The sequence below is a fragment of the Lepidochelys kempii genome, chromosome 10 (genome assembly GCF_965140265.1).
Source record: "Lepidochelys kempii isolate rLepKem1 chromosome 10, rLepKem1.hap2, whole genome shotgun sequence".
NCBI classification, from domain to species: Eukaryota; Metazoa; Chordata; order Testudines; family Cheloniidae; genus Lepidochelys; species Lepidochelys kempii.
The window spans coordinates 44,306,426-44,333,774 of NC_133265.1; the positions used below are offsets into that span (position 1 = coordinate 44,306,426).

At 43.3% G+C, this 27,349-nt stretch overlaps 1 protein-coding gene across 4 annotated transcripts in view; it reads left to right on the top strand.

The window, feature by feature from the left end:
* MYO9A (myosin IXA) overlaps positions 1 to 27,349 on the top strand; it is a 464,628-nt gene that overhangs the window by 389,079 nt on the left and 48,200 nt on the right. For all 4 annotated transcript variants that reach the window (XM_073363174.1, XM_073363176.1, XM_073363175.1 and 1 more), the window contains 7 exons: positions 12,171 to 12,314; positions 13,360 to 13,399; positions 17,201 to 17,323; positions 22,585 to 22,665; positions 24,545 to 24,655; positions 26,344 to 26,466; positions 27,150 to 27,299. In XM_073363174.1, the coding sequence (XP_073219275.1) occupies positions 12,171 to 12,314; positions 13,360 to 13,399; positions 17,201 to 17,323; positions 22,585 to 22,665; positions 24,545 to 24,655; positions 26,344 to 26,466; positions 27,150 to 27,299 (772 nt within the window). The remainder of the gene's footprint in view (positions 1 to 12,170; positions 12,315 to 13,359; positions 13,400 to 17,200; positions 17,324 to 22,584; positions 22,666 to 24,544; positions 24,656 to 26,343; positions 26,467 to 27,149; positions 27,300 to 27,349) is intronic.

Sequence of the window (27,349 nt, forward strand, 5' to 3'; positions counted from 1 at the left end):
ATATTTACTTTTGTATTTTGATGTGATGCTGACAATTTGTTTTAGAAGTTTATAAAGCTTTATCTTTCTGAATCTGTGTCTACTCTCATTAAATAATTGTTTGCCCACACCCATAATTTCCCAAACTGTGAAAATTTAAATAGATTAAAATAAAAAAACTGCTTAAAAATAAACATTGGTATTATCTGTCCCACTTATGAATGGAAATAAAAATAGAATTCTTCCAAGCCTAAATATGCATTTGATTTTAATATCACTCACAGCGGTTGATTTTATGTTGAAGACAAATATCTATTATTTCATTAATAATATACATTTTAATTAAGTTGTACAGATTTTTAATGTAATTTTAACAATTACCACATACAAAACTGTCTACAAAAATAAAGATAATGATCCACCAAACACTATAATAAATCAAACACTGTACTTGGGGGGTGGGGGAGTGTAACATGATTAATTAGAAATCTATTTTTAACTAAGATGTACAAACTTAAAACAATCATTCTTCCCTTCAGATTCTCATGTCAATGCTTTCTGATACTTAATGTCTGAGCCATTAAACATTTTTCTGGAGTTAAATTAAAACCAGGAGTTTCCTCTTAAGTACAGTGTGTTATCATATGGATTGAGCCCTGCAGTGTAGCCGGAGACATTTTGAATGCAAGTCTAAGCAATGACATCATGCAAGAAGTAGCTGCAGAGGAGCTCTCTGATGAATCCACATCCTTCAGCTCTCCTCCAAAGAAGTGGTTTTGTGGTTTCTAGGAGTACTATGGCAGCTAGAGGGAAAACGGCTTCACTAAAGCAGAAACAAGGCAGCATATCTGAAAACCGCCTGAAGCAGCCACTAAATAATTAAAAACATGGTCTCACTAACCAAAGTCTGTCAGGGTGGCTTTATTTTCAGTTCAACAGATACTGTTTTATGTTCATTAATGGTTTACGAAATGTGAAAAGAACAGCTGTAGATCACTCTTTTAAAACGGTCTGTTTTGCTCTGTGAAATCATTAACCCCCAATTGACAGAGGTTGCTGCTATTCATGCTATTGTTAATGTTTTCACCCTAGAAAATATAAGTACAGAGTATTAAAATTCCCATAAAATCTTTTTAAAACCCCCCAGGAAATTTTAGTTTCTTCTTTGAGTCGAGGTAGCCATGTATTCACGTGGGTGTATGCACACCCAGCACAATGGAGCTGGAGAATTTTGCCTAGCAGTGGTGGCACTTGCACATCATGACCATAGCCTCTCCCTGGCTATCTGAGGTAGCACCACCTCCCCTCAGTTCCTTCTTCCCACCCATGGCTGGAGTTGGAGCTCTGTGTGTTGCTTAACCTCACAATCCTTTAGCTTTGACTTAATTGTTCTAGTTGTATATGGATAGTATCCTTAGTATTCGCGTTAGTTATTTTCCCTGGTGATGTCCTCACCAGGGTTCAAAACTGTCCGTTGTGTGTGCGGATGATTTCTAACAACGACCCTCACACAAGGTCTTTGCTCTGCTTAGGCAAGCCTCACATCACAGAGTAGTGTTTTAATTGTAAGTTCACAAAAGGGAGTCAAGTGGCTAGAGATCTTCACCTAAAGCTGTACCTTCTCGAGCAGGCCACCACCGCGCCTCCGTCGGATTGGAGGCTGCCATTGATCTCAGTGAGTGGTACTGGCTTGTGCTCTGGAACTGGCGCCTCTCTGAAGAGGTGAAGAACCCACTCCCCACTGAGTACACTGATGAAAAGTTCTTATAAGACTAGTCGAGACCATTCCCTTTCTCGTGGAGACTCTTCTTTCTCCTCCATGAAGAGTACAGCTATTATCGGCATCCGGGATGGAGCAGGTCCTTCCAACTATTCCCCCACACTGTGTAGAGGTATGGGAGACCCAGTATTGTTGACTCTGATTCCAGCTCTTGGGCGTCCATTGAGTCCAGTACCAGTGAGGGCAATGCCAGTACCTGCTATTTTTCTGCACCGGTGACATATCAGGTGGCAGTGGACCTCCTCTGCCTTTCCATACTGAGGTCCAAGACTTCACAAGGACTATGGCATCCTCGGTCTTGCTGCCTGAATGGGCTTCTGAACCTTCTGGTCTGTTGGCACCGCATCTTGATAATCCCTTGCTGCAGACTGTGGAAGTGAGGCCATTGCCAGGCTGAGCACAAGGGACCTCCTCAGCACTAGGAGACTCCTCTGCACGGCTGCACTTTGCAGCACTGATGTTATTGTGGCAGCTTTCCCTGCTCTCCATCTAGGCACCATTGGCCGCATCAGTACCACTGCTGACTTCGGTACTGACAGAGCTCCCAGCAGCTGAGATAACTTAGGCATATTCAGTGCTGGCTGTGCCATTTCCACCAACAACGCTGGTCCCTTCCTCACTGTGGGCAACAGATGAGTCAAACCAGTTCGCACGTTCAAGGCTGGCTCCACCTTTATCCCCTGAAACTCCAGATTCCTTGACATCCAGGTCGGGTTCCTCCTCCTGCTCTCCATCACCTGACCTGTATCCAGGACTTTCTGGCCACCAATGCCTTACCCTTGTGCCCAGTGGTCCCCTTGGAACACTCCTTGATCACAGATGTTGCTATCCTCATCCTGCTCTAAGACGAGATCACTGGGCATATTGGTGGCTGGGACTGTTGACCCGCCCCAAGCTCAGACATCGGTTGTTCTTCCCCTTGTGGAGCTTCTGGAGCTGTCCCGTACAGGTCCACCTGTTCTGGACTGAGACCTGTTGTCGGTGCACCTAATGGCCTCTTCATTGTCCCTGGACAACTCAGCAGTGCCTGGTTCCTCCTTCAGTGTCTGAGGATTTCAAGGCCTACCAGGACCTTTTGTGATGTGTGGCTGCTTCCGTGGGCATCCAGGTAGAGCTCCTGCAGGAGAACACCCATAAACACCCTGCAGCCTTTTGCCCCAGAGAAAGTGGCTCTCCCCATTAATGATGTGCTGCTGGAGCATGCAAATGTTCTTTGGAGAACACCAGCTTTGGTGCCACCTATGGCAAAGCATTTGGAAAAATGTTACTTTGTCCAAATGCAGGGATTTGAGGTGTTTTACTCCCAACCGGCCCCTAATTCCCTGGTTGCAACTTCAGCAAACAACAGAGCTTAGTAGTGCAGATTTAAGTCTGCTATTAAGGACAAAGACTCTAAATGGATGGACTTAATGGGTAGAAAGATCTACACTACCTCTTCCCTACAAATGTGAATGGCAAACCAGCTGGCACTGTTGTCCAGATACAACTTTGTAAATTGGATAACTATGTCTAAATTTACAGAACAGCTGCCCGAAGCCTCCAAGGTGGAATTTCAGAGGTTTATTACCAAACATTGCTTGGCAGCCAAGACATCGCTGCAGTCCGTGCTTGTTGTAGCATATACTTCAGGCAGAGTGAAGGCCTCGGTGGTGCCTATGAAAAGCGCATCCTAGCTAGAAAATTTGGGTGTTGCTTCCAACATGCAGCAGGCTATAGAGGACTTGCTCTTCAATGGTTGGGTGCTTTTTTTTTTTTTTTGACAAACCTGATGAAAATTTGCACTCCTTCAAGGATTTTAGGGCTACCTGTACAGGCTCAACAAATATATCAGATATGTGAGGTTCCGAATGGTCACCCTATCGGCTGTCCTCCCCTCATTGACTCAGAATGACTGATTTGCTGGTCTGGACCTTTAGGATGCTTATTTTCATGTGGTGATCCTCCCAAGCCACAGAAGAGTCTACTGGAAACGGTGGTTCACTACGATGAGCCAGAAAACATCCTTACTGTGTCTGTCTTCTGTCCCCCAGGTTTTTATAAAAAAAGGACAGCATACCTCAAGAAGAAGAGAATCCATGTCTTCCTGTATCTGGACCACTGGTTACTAAGGAGCAGGTCCAGAGAAGAGGTTCTTTCTCATGTATGCTTTATGCTGTGCTTATTCGACTGTCTGGGTCTCATCCTAAACACTGGGAAGTCAACATTGGTTCCCACTCAGAAAATTGAGTTCATGGGGCCCTAATAGCCTCTACAAGTTTTTGTCTCAGTCTGTAGTCTCAGCCTTACACGACAGTTCACATGTGCCTGAGGCTTTTGGGAATCATAGAATATCAGGGTTGGAAGGGACCTCAGGAGGTCATCTAGTCCAGCCCCTGCTCAAAGCAGGACCAATCCCCAACTAAATATGCATGCAGTTTGGTTCAATTTTCCAGGCTGCACCTTTGCCCTCTTGAAGTGTGGCTCAGGACAGTTTACAGTCCAATCCTTCGCCCCCTGGATAGGTTGGTCTCCTCCCTTTGCTAATCCTGGACTCCTTACAGTGGTGGACAGCTCAGGGGAATGAATATGAGAGTTCCCTTAATCCGGTCCTTACCAGCCAAGACTGTGGTCACCGACGCCTCCCTCATGGGTTGGGGAATACATCTGAGGTCACTGAAGTTTGAGTCCGTGGTTGGAGCAGGAAGCTTCACTGCATATCCATGTGCTGGAGCACTGGGCCATCCACAATGCCTGTCACACTTTTCTAGACCACATCAGCAGCTTAGCTGTTCACATAGTTAACAACAATGCCACCCCAAGATATTATTTGAACAGGCAAGGGGGAGCACACTCCAGGGTGCTCCATGAAGAGGCAATCAGGCTGTGGCAGTTCTGCATCGAGGGCAGTATCTCTCCCAGAGCCGATCCCTTGCCCAGGGCCCAGAATCACCTTATGGACCATCTCGGCAGGAGTTTTCCCTGAGTCACGAGTGGTCCCTGAAGCCCAGCATTCTGCGAATCATTTTCGTGGCTTGGAGCATCCCAATGATCAACCTATTTGCTACAAGGGACAAAAGAAAATGCTGGCTCTTCTGTTCTCGGGGGGGAGAGGGGAGGGGGCTTAGTCTGCGCTCCCTGACCAATGCCTTCTATCTCAGCTGCCAGTTGACGCTCCTATGTGCTTTTCATCTGATCCTCATTGTTCCACGGGTCATCCTCAAGTTGAAAGTGGATTGGGCCAAGCTCATCCTCATTGCCCTGGCGTGGCCGTGGCGGTGGTGTTTCTTTTTACCTTCTTGCGTTGTCGATTCAGCCTCCCCTATCACTTCCTCCCCATCCTGACCTGTTCACACAGAATCACAGTGGTACTTCGCATCCCACTCTCATCTCCCTGCATGGCTGCCCTGTGGTTGAATGAGGAGGAAGAGTGATATGCAGTGGCTGTTCGGCTCATCATATTCAATAGTAGAAAGCCTTCTACCAGAATGGAGTATTTGGCAAAATGGAAGCCATTTTCAGTGTGGTCACTGGCTTGCAGAGTTCAACTAACAATGGCTTGCATCCAGGACATCTTGGAGTACTTGCTGCATCTTCAGTCAACAGGCTTTATGCTTAGCTCGTTGAAAGTGCAGCTAGCAGCGATCTCAGTGTTTCATCTGTCCGTTAGTGGGAGATCAGTATTTTCCAATGCTGGAGTAGCAAGATTCTAAGCCCTGGTCTACACTACAGAGTTAGGTCAAATTTAGCCGCGTTAGGTCGATTTAAAAATGACTTCGTCCACACAACCAATCTCATTCCGTCGACCTAAAGGGCTCTTAAAATCGACTTCTGTACTCATCCCCAACGAGGGGTGTAGCGCTAAAATCGACCTTGCTGGGTCGAATTTGGGGTAGTGCAGATGCAAATCGGCAGTATTGGCCTCCAGGAGCTATAGAATCATAGAATATCAGGGCTGGAAGGGACCTCGGGAGGTCATCTAGTCGAACCCCCTGCTCAAAGCAGGACCAATCCCCAACTAAATCATCCCAGCCAGGGCTTTGTCAAGCCTGACCTTAAAAACTTCTAAGGAAGGAGATTCCACCACCTGCCTAGGTAACGCATTCCAGTGTTTCACCACCCTCCTAGTGAAAAAGTTTTTCCTAATATCCAACCTAAACCTCCCCCATTGCAACTTGAGACTATTACTCCTCGTTCTGTCATCTGCTACCACTGAGAACAGTCTAGATCCATCCTCTTTGGAACCGCCTTTCAGGGAGTTGAAAGCAGCTATCAAATCCCCCCTCATTCTTCTCTTCCGCAGACTAAACAATCCCAGTTCCCTCAGCCTTTCCCTCAGCGCTCCATTGTGACTGCTCTGGACAGCACTTTGAACTCGAATGCACTAGCCAGGTACACAGGAAAAGCCCCAGGAACTTTTGAATTTCATTTCCTGTTTGGTCAGCATGGCAAACTCATCCGCACAGGTGACCATGCAGTCCCCTCAGAATCGTAGAGCATAGAATGTTTCTACGCTCCCCCTATCATCTGCGTCCCTGAGGTTATCACAGATTAGAAGGTGGAAAAAACGCACTCGCGATGACATGTTTTCCGAGCTCATGCAGTCTTCCCGCACTGATAGGGCACAGCTTAATGCATAGAGGCATTCAGTGGCAGAGGCCAGGAAAGAATTAAATGAGTGCGAAGAGCGGAGGCAGGATGCGATGCTAAGGCTAATGGGGGAGCAAATGGACATGATGAAGCGTCTGTTGGGGGAGCAAATGGACAGGATGAAGCGTCTGTTGGAGCTGCAGGAAAGCCAACAAGAGCACAGACCCCAGCTGCATCCACTGTATAACGCCTACCCTCCTCCCTATGTTCCATAGCCTCCTCACCCAGACTCCCAAGAATGCGCAGGGGAAGGCTCCGGGCACCCAGCCACTCCACTCCAGAGGATGGCCCAAGCAACAAAAGACTGTCATTCAGTTTGATTTTTAGTGTGGCTACAATAACCAACGTGGCCTTGTCCTCCCCCCCCCCCCAGGCTACCTTGTCCGTTATCTCTTTTTTTAAAAAAAAATTAATAAAGAAAGAATGCATGGTTTCAAAACAATAGTTACTTTATTTTGAATGGGGGAGGGTGGTTAGCTTACAGGGAATTAAAATCAACAAAGGGGGCTGGTTTGCATCAAGGAGGAACACATCAAGGAGGAACTGTCGCACTGAAGCCTGGCCAGTCATGAAACTGGTTTTCAAAGCCTCTCTGATGCGCTGCGTGCCTTGCTGTGCTCTGCTAATCGCCCTGGTGTCTGGCTGCTCAAAATCGGACACCAGGTGATTTGCCTCAACCTCCCACCCCGCCATAAACGTCTCCCCCTTACTCTCACAGATATTGTGGAGCACACAGCAAGCAGCAATAACAATGGGAATGTTGGATGCACTGAGGTCTGACCAACAGTACCAGCAAGCTTTTAAACATCCAAAGGCACATTCTACCACCATTCTGCACTTGCTCAGCCTATAGTTGAACTGCTCCTTACTACTGTCCAGGCTTCATGAGCCATGGGAGCAAGGGGTAGGCTGAGGTAGGTGCAACCATGTGGTGCTGCCGGCTGGGAGAGCAGCCTGAGGCAGAAGCCTCCAGCTCGCAGGAGAGCAGAGTTGCAGTGGAAGCAGTGGAGCTGTACACAATGCCCTGGAGGTTGCTAGGAGCTGGGCAGGGAAGACGTTCCCAGAACCCCCGGCCAAGCTACATGTCTGACGAGGACGGCACCGTCTGCTGCAGAGTTACAGGAGAGCAGAGTTGCAGCGGAAGTGGTGAAGCCACACACCATGGACGAGGATGGCTAGCAGTCCTACTGCACTGTGTGCTGCGAAGGCACCCAGGAGCTGCTGCTGTGTAGCAATGCCAGGTGCTGCAGCTGCTTCTGTGTCAAATGCTTTGAGGTCCTGGTAGGGCAAGGTACCTCAGCCAAGGCAAAAGAGCAAGAGCCCTGGAGCTGTTACACGTGTCAACCACAGAAGTGCTACGAGGTGTTACAGCGCCAACCGGACTGGAATGTACGGCTGCAAGACTTCTTCAACAGCGACAAAGGACAGGAAAATGATGCACCTAAAATCTAAAAAGACCCGCACGTTTCCCAGAGTCACTACCTTTGATAACAGAACATCTATGATTCCATTGACTACTTGGATCACAGCAGCCCCTACAGTAGACTTGTCCACAACAGCAGCGTTGATGGTGAGCTGAGCGGGCTCCATGCTTGCCATGGTATGGCGTCTGCACCGGTAACCAAGGAAAAAAGTCATGAAACGATTGTCTGCGGTTGCTTTCATGGAGGGAGGGGCGACTGACGACATGTAGCCAAAACCACCCGCAACAATGTTTTTGCCCCATCAGGGATTGAGAGCTTAACCCAGAATTCCAGTGGGCAGTGGAGACTGCGGGAACTGTGGGATAGCTACCCACAGTGCACTGCTCTGTAAGTCGATGCTAGCCACGGTAGTGAGGATGCACTCTGCCGACTTAATGCGTTTAGTGTGGACATACGCAATTGACTGTATAAAATGGAATTCTAAAAATCGACTTCTATAAAATGGAGCTAATTTCGTAGTGTAGACATACCCTTAAAAGAAATTCTTCATCTCCATCTGCCAGTTCGGGTACTGGTTCCTTTGTGGGACTTTGACACGGTCTTAGCAGTTCTGATGGGACCTCCATTGGAGCCTCTGGCATCTTGACCCTTTCCTCTCTTGTGTCAAAAAAACTGCATTCCTGATGGTGAGAACATCCTCAAGGAGAGTCTGTGGGTTGCAGGCTTTGATGGCAGCGCCTCCTTATATGCAGCTCTCCAAAGACACAGTGACATTGCGGCCGCACCCAAAATTTGTGTCTAAAGTGGTCTCTGTCATTTGAACCAGGCGGTATAATTACCCGTGTTCTTTTCTAAGCCACATTTGTCCCCTGAGAAGCAGCGCCTTCGCAGGTTAGATGTCAGATGATGTCTAGCTTTCTTCTTGGACAGGATTACCTTTTTGTGCTTTGCCTCATCTGTTTATCTTGTATGTGGATGGGAGAGGCAGTCTCTCCAGACGATTACTAAGTGGATAACACCCTTTATTAAGGCTGCATGTGAAATAGCTTCGACCCTGCCCTTCGGTGGGTGTAAGCTCATTCTACGAGAGTGCAAGCTACATCAATGTTATTCTTAAGTGATGTCTCCAATTTGCAGGGCTGCCACATGGTCATCCGTACATACGTTTAGGAACCATTATGGCATTACTACAGTGGCATCCAGAGCAGATGCAAACTTTGGGAATGCAGCCTTCCAGTCCTTTGTTTAAGTAGTCTCCAAGCTCGACTGCTGTGGGTACTGATTGTGAGTCACCTAAGTGGAATACAGGGCTGCATCTACTCAAAGAAGAAACAAACAAAATTCTCCAGCTCCTGTGCAGTGGGCATTCACCCACCTAAGTGGAATACATGTCTGCATCACATCTTGAAGAGCCACCGTTACAGTGAATAACCATTTCTCTTCTCTTTTAATGCAATTTAAAATTCTATTCACAGACTTCATGGAGAGTCTCTTTGTAACCATGTGCTGTCTCAATCTAAAGGGTTCAAAGGCCAGATACTATGATGAGCCATAGAGTTTAAGGTTAGAAGGGAGCACCAGATTGGCTAGTCTGACCACCTGTATATAGAAAAGGAGTACTTGTGGCACCTTAGAGACTACCAATTTATTTGATTAGTCTCTAAGGTGCCACAAGTACTCCTTTTCTTTTTGCGAATACAGACTAACACAGCTGTTACTCTGAAAACTGTCACCTGTATATGACAGGCCACCAGCGCCACCTAGCACCCGCACACTAAAACCAACCAATAAAATTAGACTAAAGAATCCCAGCACTCAGGAGACTAGACTGTTATGTACCACGGGCAGACAACAGGAGGGACTGAGGTGCACAAGTGCCGAGGGCCCTTGCAATGGTAGGAAAATGGTTACGTTGAATGGTGATCGATAGGACTGTAGTAAATATAGGTTGAACCATTTAAGTACAAAATGAAGAAGAAAAAGGCCCGGAGTAATAGTTTGCAATTCCATGTTCAGGCACCTGGGCTTCATTCCCAGTATCACTCTCTTGCACTGCCTGCTGGAGAGACTGAGTCGTTCTGCTTCGCAATAAATGGGCTAAGTCTTCTTCTAAGCTGCTCTTAGAGCTTGTCTAGATGAATAATTAGTGCACAGCAAGCTGGGGTGTAAATCCACAGTGCACTAACAGTCCATGTGGATCCTGTTACCATGTACTAAAAGTTCCCAAGTTCACATTGACATACTCTGCTTTGAAACAGGAGTACGTCCATGCACACTAGGGAGCTTTTAGGGTGCAGTAGCTGGGTCCACATGAACAGTTAGTGGTAGCAGGCTAGCGCACTGTACGTTTGCATCTCTGCTTGCCATGCCCTAACTGTTCATCTAGATAAGCCATAAGATGGTTTTGGTTCCCTGCTCCAATTGCCCCTATTCTGTTTTCCACCTCAAATTCCCCATGTCTCATTATCAGCTTCAGTATGGTGGATCTCCTTTCAAGGGGCATAGGGAAGCGGGTGCCCATTCTCAATTTTGCTCTGATTTCCTAGGTTGTCCTCCTGCCTGGATCCATGTTTTTGTAGTAGCATAAGGATCTGCCAGGCTCACCTTCCCCAGCCAGGATCTGGAAAGGATGCATTGCAGCCAGTGAATCCAAGAGTTCCTCTCATATACACCACTCCTCCCCTGACAGCTAGGGACCATGCACTTTTCCTTAGGTAAATCCCATTCTGGCAAGCTTCTGAACAAACCCTGTAGGAACTAGACAGCAGCATGGAGAGGTGATCTCTTTGCATACAGGTCAATTGCTGCTGCCACATACATTCATCTATCTGCCCCTCCCACTGGTGTCCATTCAACATTTCCATTCCCCACCAATCTCTTCTGGCACTTGCTGTGAAGTTCTCTCACTGCATGCTCAAAAGAGGCCCCGCTAACCTCTCCTATCACCAAGTGGTCAAGAGCAGAACATGGGCTCTTTCAAAGAATTTTGGTGGAAAGGGGAGTAGGGGAGTTCTCATTAGACCTGGATATGCCTACTCCTTTCTTGCCCAGATAAGTCCAAGTAACTTGCCTGAGTGGAGGCATCACTCGGCTCAAGATCCTGCACTTTGGATCTCTCCCAGGACCCTGCCCAGCAATTGGGAGACTTTTTAAGGCTGAGAGCCCATCTGTGAAGGCACAGAAGATGGAATTCTGGGAGCAACTGACGATTAAACCCTTTCTGCCTAAGCTGTTTGTAAATTACACACACTGGTCAAAGAATGAGTCATAGCTCCCAGGCCAGAATTGATTCTGTGGTGATTGACTTTTGAGAAGTTGTTCTTTCTCTAGAACAAAAATCTCTGTGACAGGAAACTAGTGGCTGGTTTTAAAAGGAACCATGATTTGATGACAAGGCAATTGTATTCAGTAGTTTGGTGGCATATTGCTCCATGGTCCAAGCTGTGGGCCTTCAGGACTTGGGGGAAGAGACAACTGACACCACTCTACTTTCTTCTCTAATTACCCTTTTGATGTGTCACTTCATCGGTTTTCCTTTCTCATTAGCAAGAATCTGGCTCTGGTAGTTGACTTCCAAACATAACAATACCTGATTGCCACTTATTTAAAGGGGAGAGACTTTAGGTCACGTCTTCCAGAACCTTAAAGGCACATATGTCTGGCAGTAGAACATTTTTCTGGAACACTTTCTGCTCTGTAACAGAGTAGGAAAAATTGGATAGGTAATCCTTTGTTTGCCAGGTTAGACCAGATGCAATGTGGTGATTCTCTTTGTGACAGACTGGTCGTGTTGGGGTTAAGGTCTTGAGTTCATAGCACCTCCTTTCCCCAAGATGTTCTTAGGCATTTTGCTTTCTTCCCCTTCATCTTCCATGACGGAAATGACTGTGAAGCATGGGACACCAGACTACACTCTGATTTTGTGGCATCACCAGAAGTCTTAAACTATATCATTCTAGGTAGCAGAGAACTAGCTGAGTTCTAAGCTCTTAACCAAAGTGCTTCTAGGGATATATAATTATCTACTGATCAGAAGTATCACTTTGTGAATGAAAGAACTATAGGCTATTGTGCTCCTGCTCACCCAAATAAATATTTTATTCTAAAAATACTTCAAAATACAGCTAGGTGACTAGATGACATCTAGGTTTTGTGTATGGTACTGAACTTGTGTAGGAGTGGATGATTGGTGAAGGGGGAAAATTGGTGATTGGTGTTTTCTAATCACACGATTTTATACTCTGTTAATTTAGAACCTTTCAGCAATTGTAATAACTATTTTCAAAGCCTTTTGTTAAAGAACCAGGTAATAGATGTGTTTTTAAAATGCACATTGTGACTGACCCTGTCTCTCATTACAGTGATACCTATGGAGTTGGCTGGACTGGCAGGATGGGAATCCGACAAGGCCGACTCTCTAGTCCTAGCTCCTTCCTAGACAAAGATGGGATATTTGTTAATTCAACCAACAGCAAGCTGCTGGAGAGGGCCCACGGCATTCTCATGTTAGTACAAAAGGCGTGGATTTTGGCCTCATTCCTAGAGTGTGCTGAGTTGCATGGGTAATAACAAAAATGTGAACAGCCAGGGCAAGAGACCTACAGCAGCACAACATGGTGCTAGTCCAAAAAGTCTGAGTTCCAAGTGGACTTGGATGTCCCAAGGCTTGGATATATTGTATAAATATACTGTAAACATGATTAGTTCAGTCTCTTAGCATTCCATGTTGATAGCTCCTCTTCTCTCCACTGTGGTCTCTTCCCACTGGAAGAGCAGGCCTACATTTGTAGAGACAAGAATAGGGAAGGGGTAAGAAGAGCTAAGGTCAAGTGATATGACAGTGGTGCTCTATAGTGACACTAGAGGGAAGAGGCTTCCACTAACTGAATCACTGAAACAAGATGTGGAGATGATCTACTTCAATTGGAGAGGCCTGGGTGGCCCTTTCTTAACCCATGTTGTTGATTTATAGTCCAACTTCATCATAGGTTTCAGAAGAGGCTGCCAGATTAGCCATAGGTAAGGTACTACGTGTGGTGTGTTAAAGCAGATGGGTGAATCTGTTCCCTACATATCCCCTCTTGCTGTTCTTCACAAACAGCCAACTACCCCATTATTCACGATCTGTAACAATCCAAATTTTTGAATGGATTCACCTTCCCTTTTGTCCCACCCTCTCCTCTCACAGACACACATAGGCAAAGAAATGGAGAAAACGGGTATGTGGAATGCATACTAAACCTGGCTATTATGCAGCTTACAGGAAAACATTGCTATAAGTGGTTTGAAGGGTCTTTTTCATTAACTCGTGTGTATCCATTCTACTAAATATGTTTTTTCTTCTCAATTTGTACGATCTCAAATAGTGTCAATTCTTTCTGACGTGGGTATTTTGACTATTGGCACTGATGCTAAAGATATTGGGGCTTCCGAATGGGAAATCTCAGCTTCTGCCATGAGAGGGTTAAAATGATAACTCAGCAGTAAATACATAATCCCATGCCGTAACCTTATGCCTGTTTTAATATGGCCCTTTTATTGTTTCCTTAGGCGAAACAAGAACTTCAAAGCCAAACCCAATCTTCCAAAGGTGAGTGAACAAACACATTTACCTCTCTTGTTCCTGGAGTATATAAGGCAGCACATATACTGTATGCACTGCCGTTAAATGTTAACTTCTGTTTAATGTATACTTTGTCAATTTGGGGGGAGCCAATTCAAAGTGAATTGTTCATCTCTAAAGTGTGGTTTACCAAGTTTCTGTTGTAATATGAAAGCTGTGCATATCAACTCCAGCCTGATCTGTTTGAGGTTATTCTTTATTTTATCGCAATGAAAGTTAGCAGAGTTCTCGGGGACAGTTGTGTTCATTTGTCCTGGAAGAGAGCTGTGCAGACATTGGACTCCTTCCTGCTCAGATGCTGCTAGCTATTTTTTTTTTTTAACCTTCATTTTGTGAAGTTAAAGAGAGCCAACAGAGGAAATATCGCCACAAGGGTTGAGGGAGGTCTGCATGTTCATTGCTGGGCCCACTTCAGTTTAAGTCTATAAACTGAAAGAAATGTCCAGGGATCACTCAAAAAATTTTGTACTTGATATATACAGAACACTTTTCAGGCCATCTACCTTCATGGTGGAGATTTCCTTTCCTAGGAAAATGTTTATAATTAGTTAATTACAATATTAGAGTGCTGTATTATATTGGTAACTTCCATTCTATTTAAAGTGCATTTTAAACATTCCTGCTGTTTCCTTTATTTTCTGACAGTACTTACTGTGCCTGATGGCATAAGATGAGAAGAGATCCGCCATCTATCACTGGCATAATTATAGCATTTTATGGTCATTATTGACACTGCTTTGATTAAAGAATGTCTGGTTTGTGCTGTGTGCCTTCCAATAAGAATTATATTTAATTAAAAACGAACCACAAAATGTAAGCACAGAATACTTTTGAGGGTGCAAGATTTTTAAACACAAAGACTTCTCCTTTCATTTTGTTGACTTCTATTCTAGACAGATTGTGGAATTAAATGGTTTCACTTCATCTCAAGTGGCTAGTAGACCAAATCACAAACCCATCAAGTATCATTCTGTATAGTGAGCAGTGTCTATTCATAAAATGTATGGTACTCAATTACAATAATGTGGAGAGAGAACAAACTTTTTCTGATGGCAAGGGTTGGGTTAGAATGTGGTAGGGTGGTATTCTGATGCAGAGATCTTATCAGAAGCTTCAGTGTGAGTGCTGTAATTTGAGGAGGGCAATCCATATTTGTACATTAAACAGTAGAGAACAAATAATCAAGTGCTGCTTCTCCTATAGGAACAAAAGGAAAAATTTGTACGGATGCATAACACATTATACCTAAATAAGTATAGAAATAAGCGTAGGAGGTTAGCAAATTGAGTTAATTGAAGTAGCCATTACATATTTGGTTTGGGGACAGTATACTTCAAGGGGATGGACTTGAACTACTTTTTTTCCATCTCTAACTAAACTAACTCACTCTAACTAAAATCCACTACTTTCTTTTTTACTTGTGTATTTCAAGCAAAGAAAAAAGTCATCTGAGGATTTCTTGCTCTCACTTTCTCTCTCTCGCTCTGTCAGTCAAAGCTCTGACCAAAACCAGTAGAAAACTCTTGTCTTCCATCAACAATTTCCTGTTCAAAGGAATGAAACCAAGGCTTGCTACTTATGTTTAAGTGCACAACTCACATTCATTTGCTGTATGCATGTAATACATTTTGCAATGGTCATACGTTGTGATTAATACCTCCTTAAGATAATTGGTGATAGTTACAAGTCCTTGTGTGCATGTTTCAGTTTATCTGCAGATGCAAGAGACAGCTGTGTATTAGGGGTAGACCAAGCTCCCAAAATTTACCTAGTTACAGAACCCATTAGCAACTTCCCAGACACATGGGGGCTGCATCTCTATTCCAGTAGGAGAGTCTGGCTGCTGCAGAAGGCAGAGCTGTGCTGTTTGAGTTGAGTAAGCTGAGCATTGTAGGTTTAGTAGCCTGTCCTTGTTGCCTATTTGCAATATAATATGTAATCTCAGCAGAACATCAGATTGTGCAATACAGTGTACATGCCAGTGGGGGATTTTATTGATCAAGATGGAGCAAAGCAAGTTGGAGCACATAGTTTCCACAAGCCACACCTGTGACAATGATGGAGGATTTCCATAGGGCACATTTTGGGAGTCTGTGATTTCTGAACTGCATTATAAAGTTATTGTTGCTCCCAAAAAGGCTAGAAAGGTGCTTTAACTGCAACATAATTGTTCGAATTTTATGCCTTGAATTAGCTACTAAATTGTATTGGTTATAATTCTTATTTTTTAATAATGCTTTACACTTGCTATATGCCATACTGTCCTGCAGCGGCTCAGGAGCATGAGTACCAACCACAAGGCAGACTGTTAAGAGCCAGGCCGCAAATGCCAAACTGGCTTTGAGTTCTATACTTAGATTTCACCAACCAATTATTAACTGTAAACTCCTCAGGCACTGTAACAGCATTAACATGAAGTAAAACAGGCCCCTTGGGTACCCTGATCTGTCTTGCCACTCAGGTAAGCATACCTTTGTGATAATGGTCCCTTACACCAAGAATCACATCAATAGTCCAGTTACTCCCAGTTCCAAAAGAACAGTCACTTACCCCAGGTCAATTGCATCTTACATCTCACAAAGACAACTCTTGTAGCCAATTCTATAACAAACTATATACAGATTTATTAAAAAATGAAATGAGCTATTTTCACAGTTAAAGCAGGTAAACATACACACAAATGAGTTGCAGTCTTAAATTTCAAAAGGTAATAGAATATTCTATATAAACTATAACAAGCTTTATATGTCCTTTAGGGCTAACTGGCATTCTGTTGCTTATGCCTAGAAAACCTTGCGTCCCAAAGTCCGAACAGCATAGAGGTCCAGTTCCTCCTTGTTAGTGGGTTTTATTCCCTTCTCCCATGAGCTGTGGGCTGCGAACTCAGCTGATGAAGGAATCCACTTGCATGATTCATCTTCATGGGGTGGGAGAGCAGAGCACCACAATCTTTTGTCCTCTTTAATGTTCCACAATAGTCCATCTGGTGACGATGGGCCTTTCTTGTTGGCCAGGATGTAACAACTTCTGTTGGAGACTAGCACTTCACACTAGTTAATGTCTCTCTCCTGTCTGGTGATTTATACAGTGTCAGAGGCTCACAATACAAATGCTTATGCATTACCTTACAATATGGGATACAGATTTTATAAGTGAGATTAATGCGTGCAGCAACTCACAAGCATTCAGTAAAGTCTAAACACTTTCTGATAATCCAAATACCTATTTTAATAATACTAACACAGTTGAGCCAGACTGATTCCAGCTCTGTAGTTCTCACTGTTCAGTTGAGACAAGGGGTCCTTCGCATGAGATGGCATCTGGTTTGCCAGCATCATACCATATATGAACACACAGCATGCATTAAATCTAAATAGACTCTTCTAAGCTTTTGCTAACTTGGAGCATCAAAGAGGCCTGAAAATTATGCATATACAGGAGCAAATCTACAAAGCCACATGCTCCTATGACTGTCACTCATCAGCCCCCTCCCACAACCCTTTCCTGTGATCTACACAAACCTGCTGTGTTATGTGCATGTTTCGATTGTAAGCTGTTTGGAGCAGGGATTTTATATATAGTCTGTACAGTGACCAGCCTAGTGGCTACCATAAAAATTCCCAGTTGTGAATATTGCAGGGGGCTTTGCATAGGATCATTACCCTAAGGGGAGAGGGATTGGGGATACAGTGGGAGAAGGTAGACCATATGTAGTCAAAGTTCTTTTTGTATAAAAACTCTCTTCGTTTGTTTTGGGTTTTTTGGCAGCACTTGTTGGAGGTGAAATCTCTTAAGCACCTAACTAACCTGACACTGCACGATCGCATTACAAAGTCTCTTCTCCACCTCCATAAGAAGAAGAAACCACCCAGCATCAGTGCACAATTCCAGGTAATTTACAGTGTTTACTCTAAATGTGAAGATGCGCAAGAGAAAAAAAAGTTGGTCGTGGGTGCACTCAAAACAAACACCTGCATGGGTCCTCAAGATACAAAGTATGGTTCTCACAGGCACAGAACTCTCCTCTTTAACCCTATTCAGAACATGAAAACAGCTAAGTATGTGTAGCTTGGCTAAGCAATTATGTTTAGGGGACATATGTCTACTGATACTTAAAGGATGTAAATACTAAAAAAGAGAGGGATTACTTAGGGCGAGTATAACAAAAAGCAGTGGGATGAAAATAAGAAATGTAAGATTGAGGCAGCCTATCAGGAAAAACTTCCAGACATTGGGGTTTTAGACTAGCGTAATCTTCCAAGGGACATGGTGGAAACCCTTTTGCTCAGGGATTATAAACTAGAGTGGACAAAATAATCAGCCAAGTATTGTAGGGAGCAATCTTATATTGACCATGGGATGGACTAGTCCCTGGTCTTTTCAATCTCTAACATGATTTTTGAGGGGTCTGTCCTTGCCTTTCCCAGTTCCCTAATTTTTCTTACACACATACCCATACATGGCCTAGCTCCTTCTCTGGCCCTATCACTATGCCAATTTCATTTTGTGTTGGGGGAAAAAAGGCAAATAGTGTCCCTGATTCTATTTTCAAATGCAACATGACAGTTTTGGGGGGAGGAACTGTAAACCCCCAGAATGCAGCAGTGGTAATTACACATGCACAAATGAGGCACAGGTTTTTATACATGTCTTATTGCTTGGCACCTAATTCTGAAAACAGGCCCCTTTGTGGGGGTTTCTCTGGGGAATCCATCAATAAAAGAATTCGGAAAATGATGGTATTTAAAAGTGTAATTATTGGTATGATGTGTATCTCAAGTTCAGTTTGTGTTCATGCCAGTTAGAATGTAATTCCTTGGAAGAGCCCCAAAGGGAAAACACTGCTGCTTTAGCTCCAGAAACGCATGTGAATTTTGTTGAGGCCAGCATTTGTTGTGCTGTCACTATTCTGCACCAGTTAAGCTGCCATTTTGGGTAACTGAAGCTAAAAAAACTTCTCCACCCTAGTCACTGTGGATGCAGACTTGGAAACTGCAGCTGTCAAGTCTCAAGACACATGCACAAGTGTGTGGTAGTATTAGAGAGCAAATTTCATTTAAAATCAGGCATGTGGTCTAGTTTATAGAAAATATTTTCTAGTTAGCCTGTTAATTTCAAAAATGTTTCTCTGGGAATTAGTTAATTTCTGGAAACATGTTATACAAAACATGAATGCAACAAGTGCCCTTGTCTCTCTCATCCGAGAGAAAGAGGGAGTGCTACAAAAAGGTAAGCCTCAGCTGGCTTTCATGCTCACAGCTTCACTCCCTGGAGTGTTCTTTTGTGCAAGAAGTAGATCTAAAATATTTACCAGTAGAACCGCACTAATAGATAATAAATAGCTACGTAAGTTGGTCCAAGTGGTTCTGTGACACAGAATCACAATAGTGTTCTCCCCGTTCGTGCTGTCTTTCCCAAACAGTGCACCAGCCAATTGTTTGCAATGATAGGAGCAGTCATTTTCTAACTGCAGTCACATACATGGTCACCAGGAATCCTTAAAATGCTCCAATGACAGCAAGTTAAATAAACTCCATATCCTGTTTCTATGTGTATTCTGCTGGAAAAGTTATCATAATCACTTGAGTATCTTGTAATTGTTAGTTCTAAGTAAACAAAAATGCACTGCATATTTCACCTCACTAATCCAGTTTGGAATTTAATATTCCCCTTGAGAGACTAAATCATTCCACATTTATACTGTGATAGAAATGACAGGCTCATTGTCATTGTAGCATGAAATCCTCTGTAAATAGAAGAAAGGGAAAAAAGGAGCATAGCATCATTTTCTTTTGATTTTTTTTATTATGTTTACTCTTCTGCCCCACTTTAAGATTTCTGTTCAAAGAAGTTGCTGCTCTTACAATAGGCTGTGATAATGACAGCTGTGACTTGAAACCATTTGAGCCAGTGCAGGGCAATAGCATTCTTCCTTACAGCTTTTTCCTCCTCCCTCTGATTGGATGCATCTGTGCTACTCTGTCCTTGACTTTAGGAGTCTTTTTTAAAAAAAAAAATCCATGAGTGATAGAGCAGCTGTAAAGCTGGCTGTTTGGGTAGCAGCCACAAAGCAGACTCTGTCACCCAAAATGTGACACAGTAAACATCTGTGTTTCCTCTGTGTGACCCAAGCCCATGCCCTCTTGGGTTTATTGCAGTGTTCTTGATAAAAAGTTTCACAGGTTTGCACCAGACTATTTTCATAAGCAAATACTTGTGTCTTATGAAAGTTAAATGAAATTAGAGTTGTGACGCCCAGCATTTTCCAAGGGCAAGAACCAGAGGGGAAGAGGGAGGCAGCCAGTATGTTGTGCTCATTCTGAGAAATAAACAAGCTTTTTTGGTTGTTTTTAAGAGTTACTTTACAAGCACATAATCATGTAGAGCTGCATATAGCTCCAAAGATGCAGAAGGACCACAGGTGCATTTTAGAAAATTGTGGGGAAATCTAAGGGTATGTCTACATAGCAAAGAAAAACCAGCGGCAGGCCCGTGTCAGCCGACTCAGGCCCGAACTCTGGGACTCTTCAACTGCACATGGTCCTACAGCCCAGGCTCCAGCTCACACCCAGAAGCCTACATAGAAGTGAAACAGCTCTTTAGCCTCTGGTTGACTAGTTGCTGTGTAGATGTATCCTCAGTCTTTGAAATAACTGAATGGGTTGGGTCCTTCTCTATTAGGGGGCGGGGGGAGGGAATGTTATAATGCCTAGTGGCCCTTTGAATATATATTATGCATATAATATATACAATAAATACACAGCAGAATATCTTTTAGAATCAAATCATCCCCATAATTAACTGATGTTAGGATGTATCGTTACTTAGATCATGCCAGTAGTGTGCTAGGCACTTTGCATATACATGTGAAGACAAGGCCACAGTTTCAATGAGCTTGCAGTCTGAATAGCCAAAGTGCAGATGAAGGCTATGAAGATGGAATTCAACAAAAAGCAAAATGATTGCGTGTCTGTCCTTAGCTTCATGTAAACTTTTTTGGAGGGTGGGGGGATTAACACTTCATTACAGATAGTACTTAGGAAATGTAGCGAGTTTAGAGGGATTAGGAATGACATTTTATTGAGAGACTCTTTTAAATAAATAAATAATCCAGTTATATATTGTACATATATTAAGTAAATTGTTCAAATAATGCAAAAATAAGAGATAATTTCGGCACAGTTAGTGCTCCACGTTTGTTACAAATTGCAACATAAAAGCAGAGCCAACTTCAATCTGTCTACCTGGAATTTCCATGCAAACAGTCACTCTTCTCCACACAACATGAGGAGGTCATACATTTTCCACAGATGAGTGGCAAGAGCAATGAGATGGAGTTTGTCTGGGACCCTTCCAAATGGCCTGCTAGAGCATTAATGTCACCAGGCTGTGCCTCTAGGAGAATGAATCTAGAGGGCGCTCTAGATGGAATCTGTCTCACTCAACCCAAGCCCAGAATAGATCTGAAAGCCTCTGCATGATGGGTTAATACTGATGTTCCATTGGGTAGTTATTTAGAAAAATGTTTTTGAAGTCTAGAGACAGTACAGGAAGAAATGGGAATCTAGGAAATCCTAACCGCCCAGTATCCGCAGCTTTTTGCATCTCAGTTGAGAAAAGAATATGGTAGAAAATCTATCCGGTTCAAAACAGTTCTGACCAGGAGCATTCTATGAAAAGGCCAATGCTCGTAGTCTAAGGAATTCACTATAAATTGAGCTATATGAAAGAATGGGAGGCTAGTCTGGATAAAGGGATATCAGACAAACTGCGAGAATTGATTTGAAAGAAACCAGCCAACTCCATTTTAAGACCATGCACCAATGATAACTTCCTCTGATTCCAGTACAAGAAAACCCTGTGAGGCAGAGTCAGATGTTTATGGAGATTTTGGAGGAAAGGGGGTGTTCATTTTCATTGGAATGTCCTCCAAATAATGGATTTCTGAAAATGAGCAAAGCAGATCAGTGGTTATGCTGTCCCCCACGGCCCTCTGATAATTCTCTTGGGCCTCCCAGTAAAATATATATCATTGCAAAGTGAAATTCAAAGCTCATTTCCCTTTTGTACTAAAAACCTGATGTCTAATTGTACGAGGTGGGACTGGAAACTATCCTATCTCAAAATGCAGTATGTACAGTATAGGTCACATGAGCTGCCATTGCTATTCCTGAAGGCAACTATTCATGTGAAAAAAGAACATTTGTGTCTTTATAGCTGCATGTTGGATACGAAGACATTAATGTTCAAGTTTAACATGTTTAGCATATCTAGAGATGTCTGTGGAGCTGGTGCTGAATTGAATGACCCTGGAATAAAATGTACTTCTCTTTGGTGTTTTAGTTGACTTCTGCTCTGTCAGAAACAGTTCTTAAGTTGTGTGACAAAGTTCCTCCTCTACCTTGGTGGGTCTTGTGCTTATTGGCGGATTTGCTCGCCTTGGAGCTTCAAGGCAGCCCTCAGTTTGGCTGTTTTCATGAACCCACAGTCCAGGTCAACTCCTCCTGTGTCTGACCAGAGTTGGGAGGTTTGGGGGGAACCCGGGCCTGTCCTCTACTCCGGGTTCCAGCCCAGGGCCCTGTGGAATGAAGCTGTCCAGAGTACCTCCTGGAACAGCTGTGCAACAGCTACAACTCCCTGGGCTACTTCCCCATGGCCTCCTCCCAACACCTTCTTTATCCTCACCATAGGACCTTTCTCCTGGTGTCTGATAATGCTTGTACTCCTCAGTCCTCCAACAGTACGCGTTCTCACGCTCAGCTCCTAGTGCCTCTTGCTCCCAGCTCCTTACACGCGCACCACAAACTGAAGTGCGCTCCTTTTTAAACCCAGGTGCCCTGATTAGCCTGCCTTAATTGATTTTAGCAGCTTCTCGATTGGCTGCAGGTGTTCTAATCAGCCTGTCTGCTTTATTGTCTCCAGATGGTTCCTGATTGTTCTGGAACCTTCCCTGTTACCTTACCCAGGGAAAAGGGACCTGCTTAACCTGGGGCTAATATATCTGCTTTCTATTACTCTCCTGTAGCCATCTGGCCCGACCCTGTCACAGTTAATAATTTCCTCAGTTTCCTCTCATGGGTGAAATGTATGAAACTTCAGTGTAGGTCACATCTAGCTTTTTTCCAGCTTTTAATTTTTATTTTCTGCTGCAGGCATCCCTCAACAAGTTGATGGAGACTCTTGGTCAAGCAGAGCCTTATTTTGTCAAGTGCATTCGATCTAATGCTGAAAAGGTAAAGATCTATCATTGCCAAATGCTTGGTAACAAAAACACCATTCCCCGTTTTTGCATTAACCACCCACCACACCCTCACTGAAGAGAATAAAATTGGAGATAAAGGTCAAACTCTGTCTTGCTCTCACTATGTTGTTTCCAGATACTGTGGTGTATGATTTCATTGTTTGGATGGTTCATTAACATGAACCCTGGCAGTTGTGGTGCTTAGGTACACTGTAACTAATCATTGCTGCTTCAGATACCACAAACAACAAACACTGTCCCCTTCCAACATACAGATGTGTCACAATGTCCCACTGGAGTTTCATTGGAATCCCAGAACTTGATAAGAAAGGTGCTCTCACAGAACAGCTGCCTGACTGCAGCATGAGTGGTTTATTAGGATGCACTTTCACCCTTAATTCTTAAGTGTCTGGGTAAAACCCACAATAACTTGGAAATACTTTGGGGTGTGAATTTGTTATGCTTGACTGAAAAGAAGAAAAAGGACCTCCTGGATGAGTCAGTGTGTGCAGAGACCATTGTTAAACATGTATGGTGGTACAATACAATATGGTGTAATATTATTCTTTCTTGATAAACCACAATGACCCTTCTGGTCATCATGTAAATAATAATTTGAGCTGTCTCCTTTGAAGTTCTACAAGTCTGGAATTCATGTCTGCCATGAATGAGCACTAGGGCTTCCAGCTTTAATTTAAAAAAAATCCATATGAAATTTTAATTGAAAAAAGGAAGATACTTTCATAATAAACCTCATTATTCAAATTAACTTAGTTGTACATAACATTTTTCCTTTACATTTTTTAGAAGATGAATTGGTATCATGGACTATAAATTTATAAACAGAGCTGGAACGAAGCTGGCTGGCTTGTGGGATAATGGAGTCTATCCACTAGATCACCATTTTAAATCCAGCCCGATCAGTAATGCTTTGAAGCCATTTTCTTCCAATGGAGTACTTGTGGCACCTCAGAGACTAACCAATTTATTTGAGCATAAGCTTTCGTGAGCTATAGCTCACTTCATCGGATGCATACTGTGGAAAATACAGAAGATGTTCTTATACATACAAACCATGAAAAAATGGGAGTTTACCACTACAAAAGGTTTTCTCTCCCCCCCACCCCACTCTCCTGCTGGTAATAGCTTATGTAAAGTGATCACTCTCCTTACAATGTGTATGATAATCAAGTTGGGCCATTTCCAGCATAAATAAAGCGGGGGTGGGGGGGAGAAATCCTGGATTTGTGCTGGAAATGGCCCACCTTGATTATCATACACATTGTAAGGAGAGTGATCACTTTACATAAGCTATTACCAACAGGAGAGTGGGTTTGTGCGGGGGGGGGGGGGAGAAAACCTGGATTTATGCTGGAAATGGCCCAACTTGATTATCATACACATTGTAAGGAGAGTGATCACTTTAGATAAGCTATTACCAGCAGGAGAGTGGGGTGGGGGGAGAGAAAACCTTTTGTAGTGGTAAACACCCATTTTTTCATGGTTTGTATGTATAAGAACATCTTCTGTATTTTCCACAGTATGCATCTGATGAAGTGAGCTATAGCTCACGAAAGCTTATGCTCAAATAAATTGGTTAGTCTCTGAGGTGCCACAAGTACTCCTTTTCTTTTTGCGAATACAGACTAACACGGCTTACTCTGAAACCTTTCTTCCAATGGGTGTTCAGTAATAAACAAGTTGGTGGTCTTGGACTAGTTACTGGGAGTCCATATCATACTATTGGCAACATGTGTGTCATACAAAAACATGTCATAATCTCAATCAACTTCCATGTCTAGGTACTCATGAGTTTATGAAGTGTTTGTGGTTGGGTGAAGTAACATTGTCTGTCTGTTTTTCTCTTTCAGCTCCCTCTGAGGTTCAGTGACAACCTGGTGCTTAGGCAGCTGCGATACACAGGAATGCTGGAGACAGTTCGAATTCGGCAGTCTGGGTACAGCTGCAAATATTCCTTCCAGGTTAGACGAAGTGCTTTTAGTTTTTATTCATTTCTGATAAAACATCATATCCTGGTAGATTGAGGTGGCCCATTTTTTACACACACTCTTATTTCTAAATGCAGGTGAATTTAGAGTTCATAAAAGTGAGTGAATAATATCGCTGACTGGAGCCAGGCATGGAGGGTGGTCATGTGCTAGGCCAGCTTTGCCAATGCACCTAAGTTCTAACTTGCAAAGCCTCAGCTATTCTAGTTCTGAACCAAAACCACCAGTCATGCAGTTGTTTGCACAGAAATGTGTACCTAATTTTCATGCATAATTGCACACACACATCTAAAATCAAGACCATAATGTGCATTAGACTCTAGAATGAATTCACTCAGCCACATTGTGACCTAAGAGGAGTCAAGTCCATGTTTCCAGAAATGAAATTATAGTGCGCTAGGCCCACTGAACCTCCTAAAGGTAGATATCTCTATCAGAGGTTACAGCCAACTGCAGAACTGAGCCTGTTCCTAAACCAAGCAGAATTCTGCCTAAACTGTAGTTGGGCCATATCAACAAAGTGGAATAGTTATGGGTCGATTTTATTTTAAGTAAACCTTTTTTCAATCACATTTTCTTAATTTAATATTTTATTATTGAGCTCTCTATAAAGAAGTTTTTTCATAGTAACTGTGAGCCAGATAATCTCTTCCGTTTAGGAATGAGCTCATATGGCAGCCTCCTGTTACTTGTTTCTGTTTTTGTTTCCTTTCGATGAAGATAATTTGCTCAGGCCAGTCAGCCCTAACTCAGGGAGCTGGCATTTCCTGCCATAATCTGCCAGTGTTAAATGCATTTAGCCATCATGCAGAGGTTCCCAAACCTCACAGCTCCGGGGAGGCTGCCTTGGTTCACACAGACTTGCTTATTCAAAGGAAATATTTCTTTTTACCTGGTGGTTTTATCACATTTTTTTCTGTGTGTGTGTGGTTCTTTCATCAGCAGCTACCACCCAGTTTGTTTCCTGTAGTAAGACGAATGGATAGCAGCTATTTATGGCATTGAGAATACTGCCATGGCTGTTACAAAAGCTGTTAGAAGGAAGGACTATCATTTCCTCTGTAGGGAACCTGAACCCCTTCTTTCTTTGGGGTATCTATCTTCAAGGACTCTAGCAAGTCTGATGTTTGAACCATCAAAATGGTAATGTTGTGAAGCTCTGTGTTTTCTGAGATACTCTGCAGGTTCTGGTAAATCCCTCCGGTAATGATTGTTTCTCAGGATTCACTGCACATTTTCACAGAATCTCTTGAGTGTTCCTCTGCAGGCAGACACTGCAGTATCTCCTATTTGTCTTTCATACAATTCTGAAAGTCACCAGTACTATAATTTACCCAGGGTCATGGTAGATTCTCCAGCGCTGACAATTTTAAATCAAGATTGGATGTTTTTCCAAAAAATCTGCTCTAGGAATTATTGTGGGGAAGTTCCATGGCCTGTATTATACAGGAAGTCAAACTAGATGATCACAATGGTTTCTTCTGGCCTTGGAATCTATGCATCTATAATAATGAAGGAATCTTTGAATACTGCAGTTCTTGAATGTCAGTTATGTTTCTGCTAATTTACTAAAACATACCTCATTTGGCCAGCAAATAGTTATGTAACAGTGACATAGCACTGCCCTTAGAATTTAACTTTGGTGGCTTCTAATTTTACAGGACTTTGTGGACCATTTCCATGTTCTTCTGCCACAAGGAATCAGCCCATCTAAGCACAACATCCATGATTTCTTCAGGAAAATAAAGCTCAGTCCAGACAATTATCAAGTTGGGAGAACAATGGTAAATACTTACCCACGGCTCAGACTCTGCACTGACAAATAAAGTCTGCCTGTATGTGGTAACTTGGTTTTCATACACGTTTGCATTGACACGACTGTTGTCCCACTTTACCAAAAGGAAATGGATTAAGTGAGAAGGGTTTTAATCATGTCATACACAACACAAACTACTAGAGATTGTTGCTTTCTGTGAAGCCAGGATGGTCTGATCATGCTATTTAAAACAAGTTAGCCTCCAATAATCACTCCACGCTTTGTCACATAACTTACTATTCTATGCTGTGTTGTTATAGCTGTGTCGGTCCCAGAGTATTAGAGAGACAAGGTGGGTGCGTTAATATCTTTTATTGGACCAACTTCTGCTGCGGAGAGAGGCAAGCTTTTCAGCTTACACAGAGCTGCTCTTCTTGTCTCTCTAACTCACTGTTATGAGTTACTCCTCACTCTAGAAAGGGAATTTACTTGTCGGCTGCTATATCTTGTGATACACATCCAACATTTCACAGCCACATACTGTAGGTAACTGTCCAGAAGCCTTTCATAGGTATCCCAAAGTAAAGTCAAATGCTAAGCTCTTTACTTGAGAGCATTCCAGATACAGATGTCTGTGGCATTAACTCGTGTCTCCTGTGGTTGGGGAAGCATGACACACATTGTCTTCATTCCTCATGTGCTGCCTGTTAGGTTTTCATGAAGGAGCGGGAGCGCCAGCTTTTGCAGGATTTGCTGCATCAGGAGGTGCTCCGGAGGATTATTCTCCTGCAGCGTTGGTTCCATGCTATACTGGAGAGAAGGCACTTCTTGAACTTGAGGCAGGCAGCAGTGATCATACAGGTAGGTGATAATACTGTTATTCACTATGTATAGCATCATTATTGGGGGGA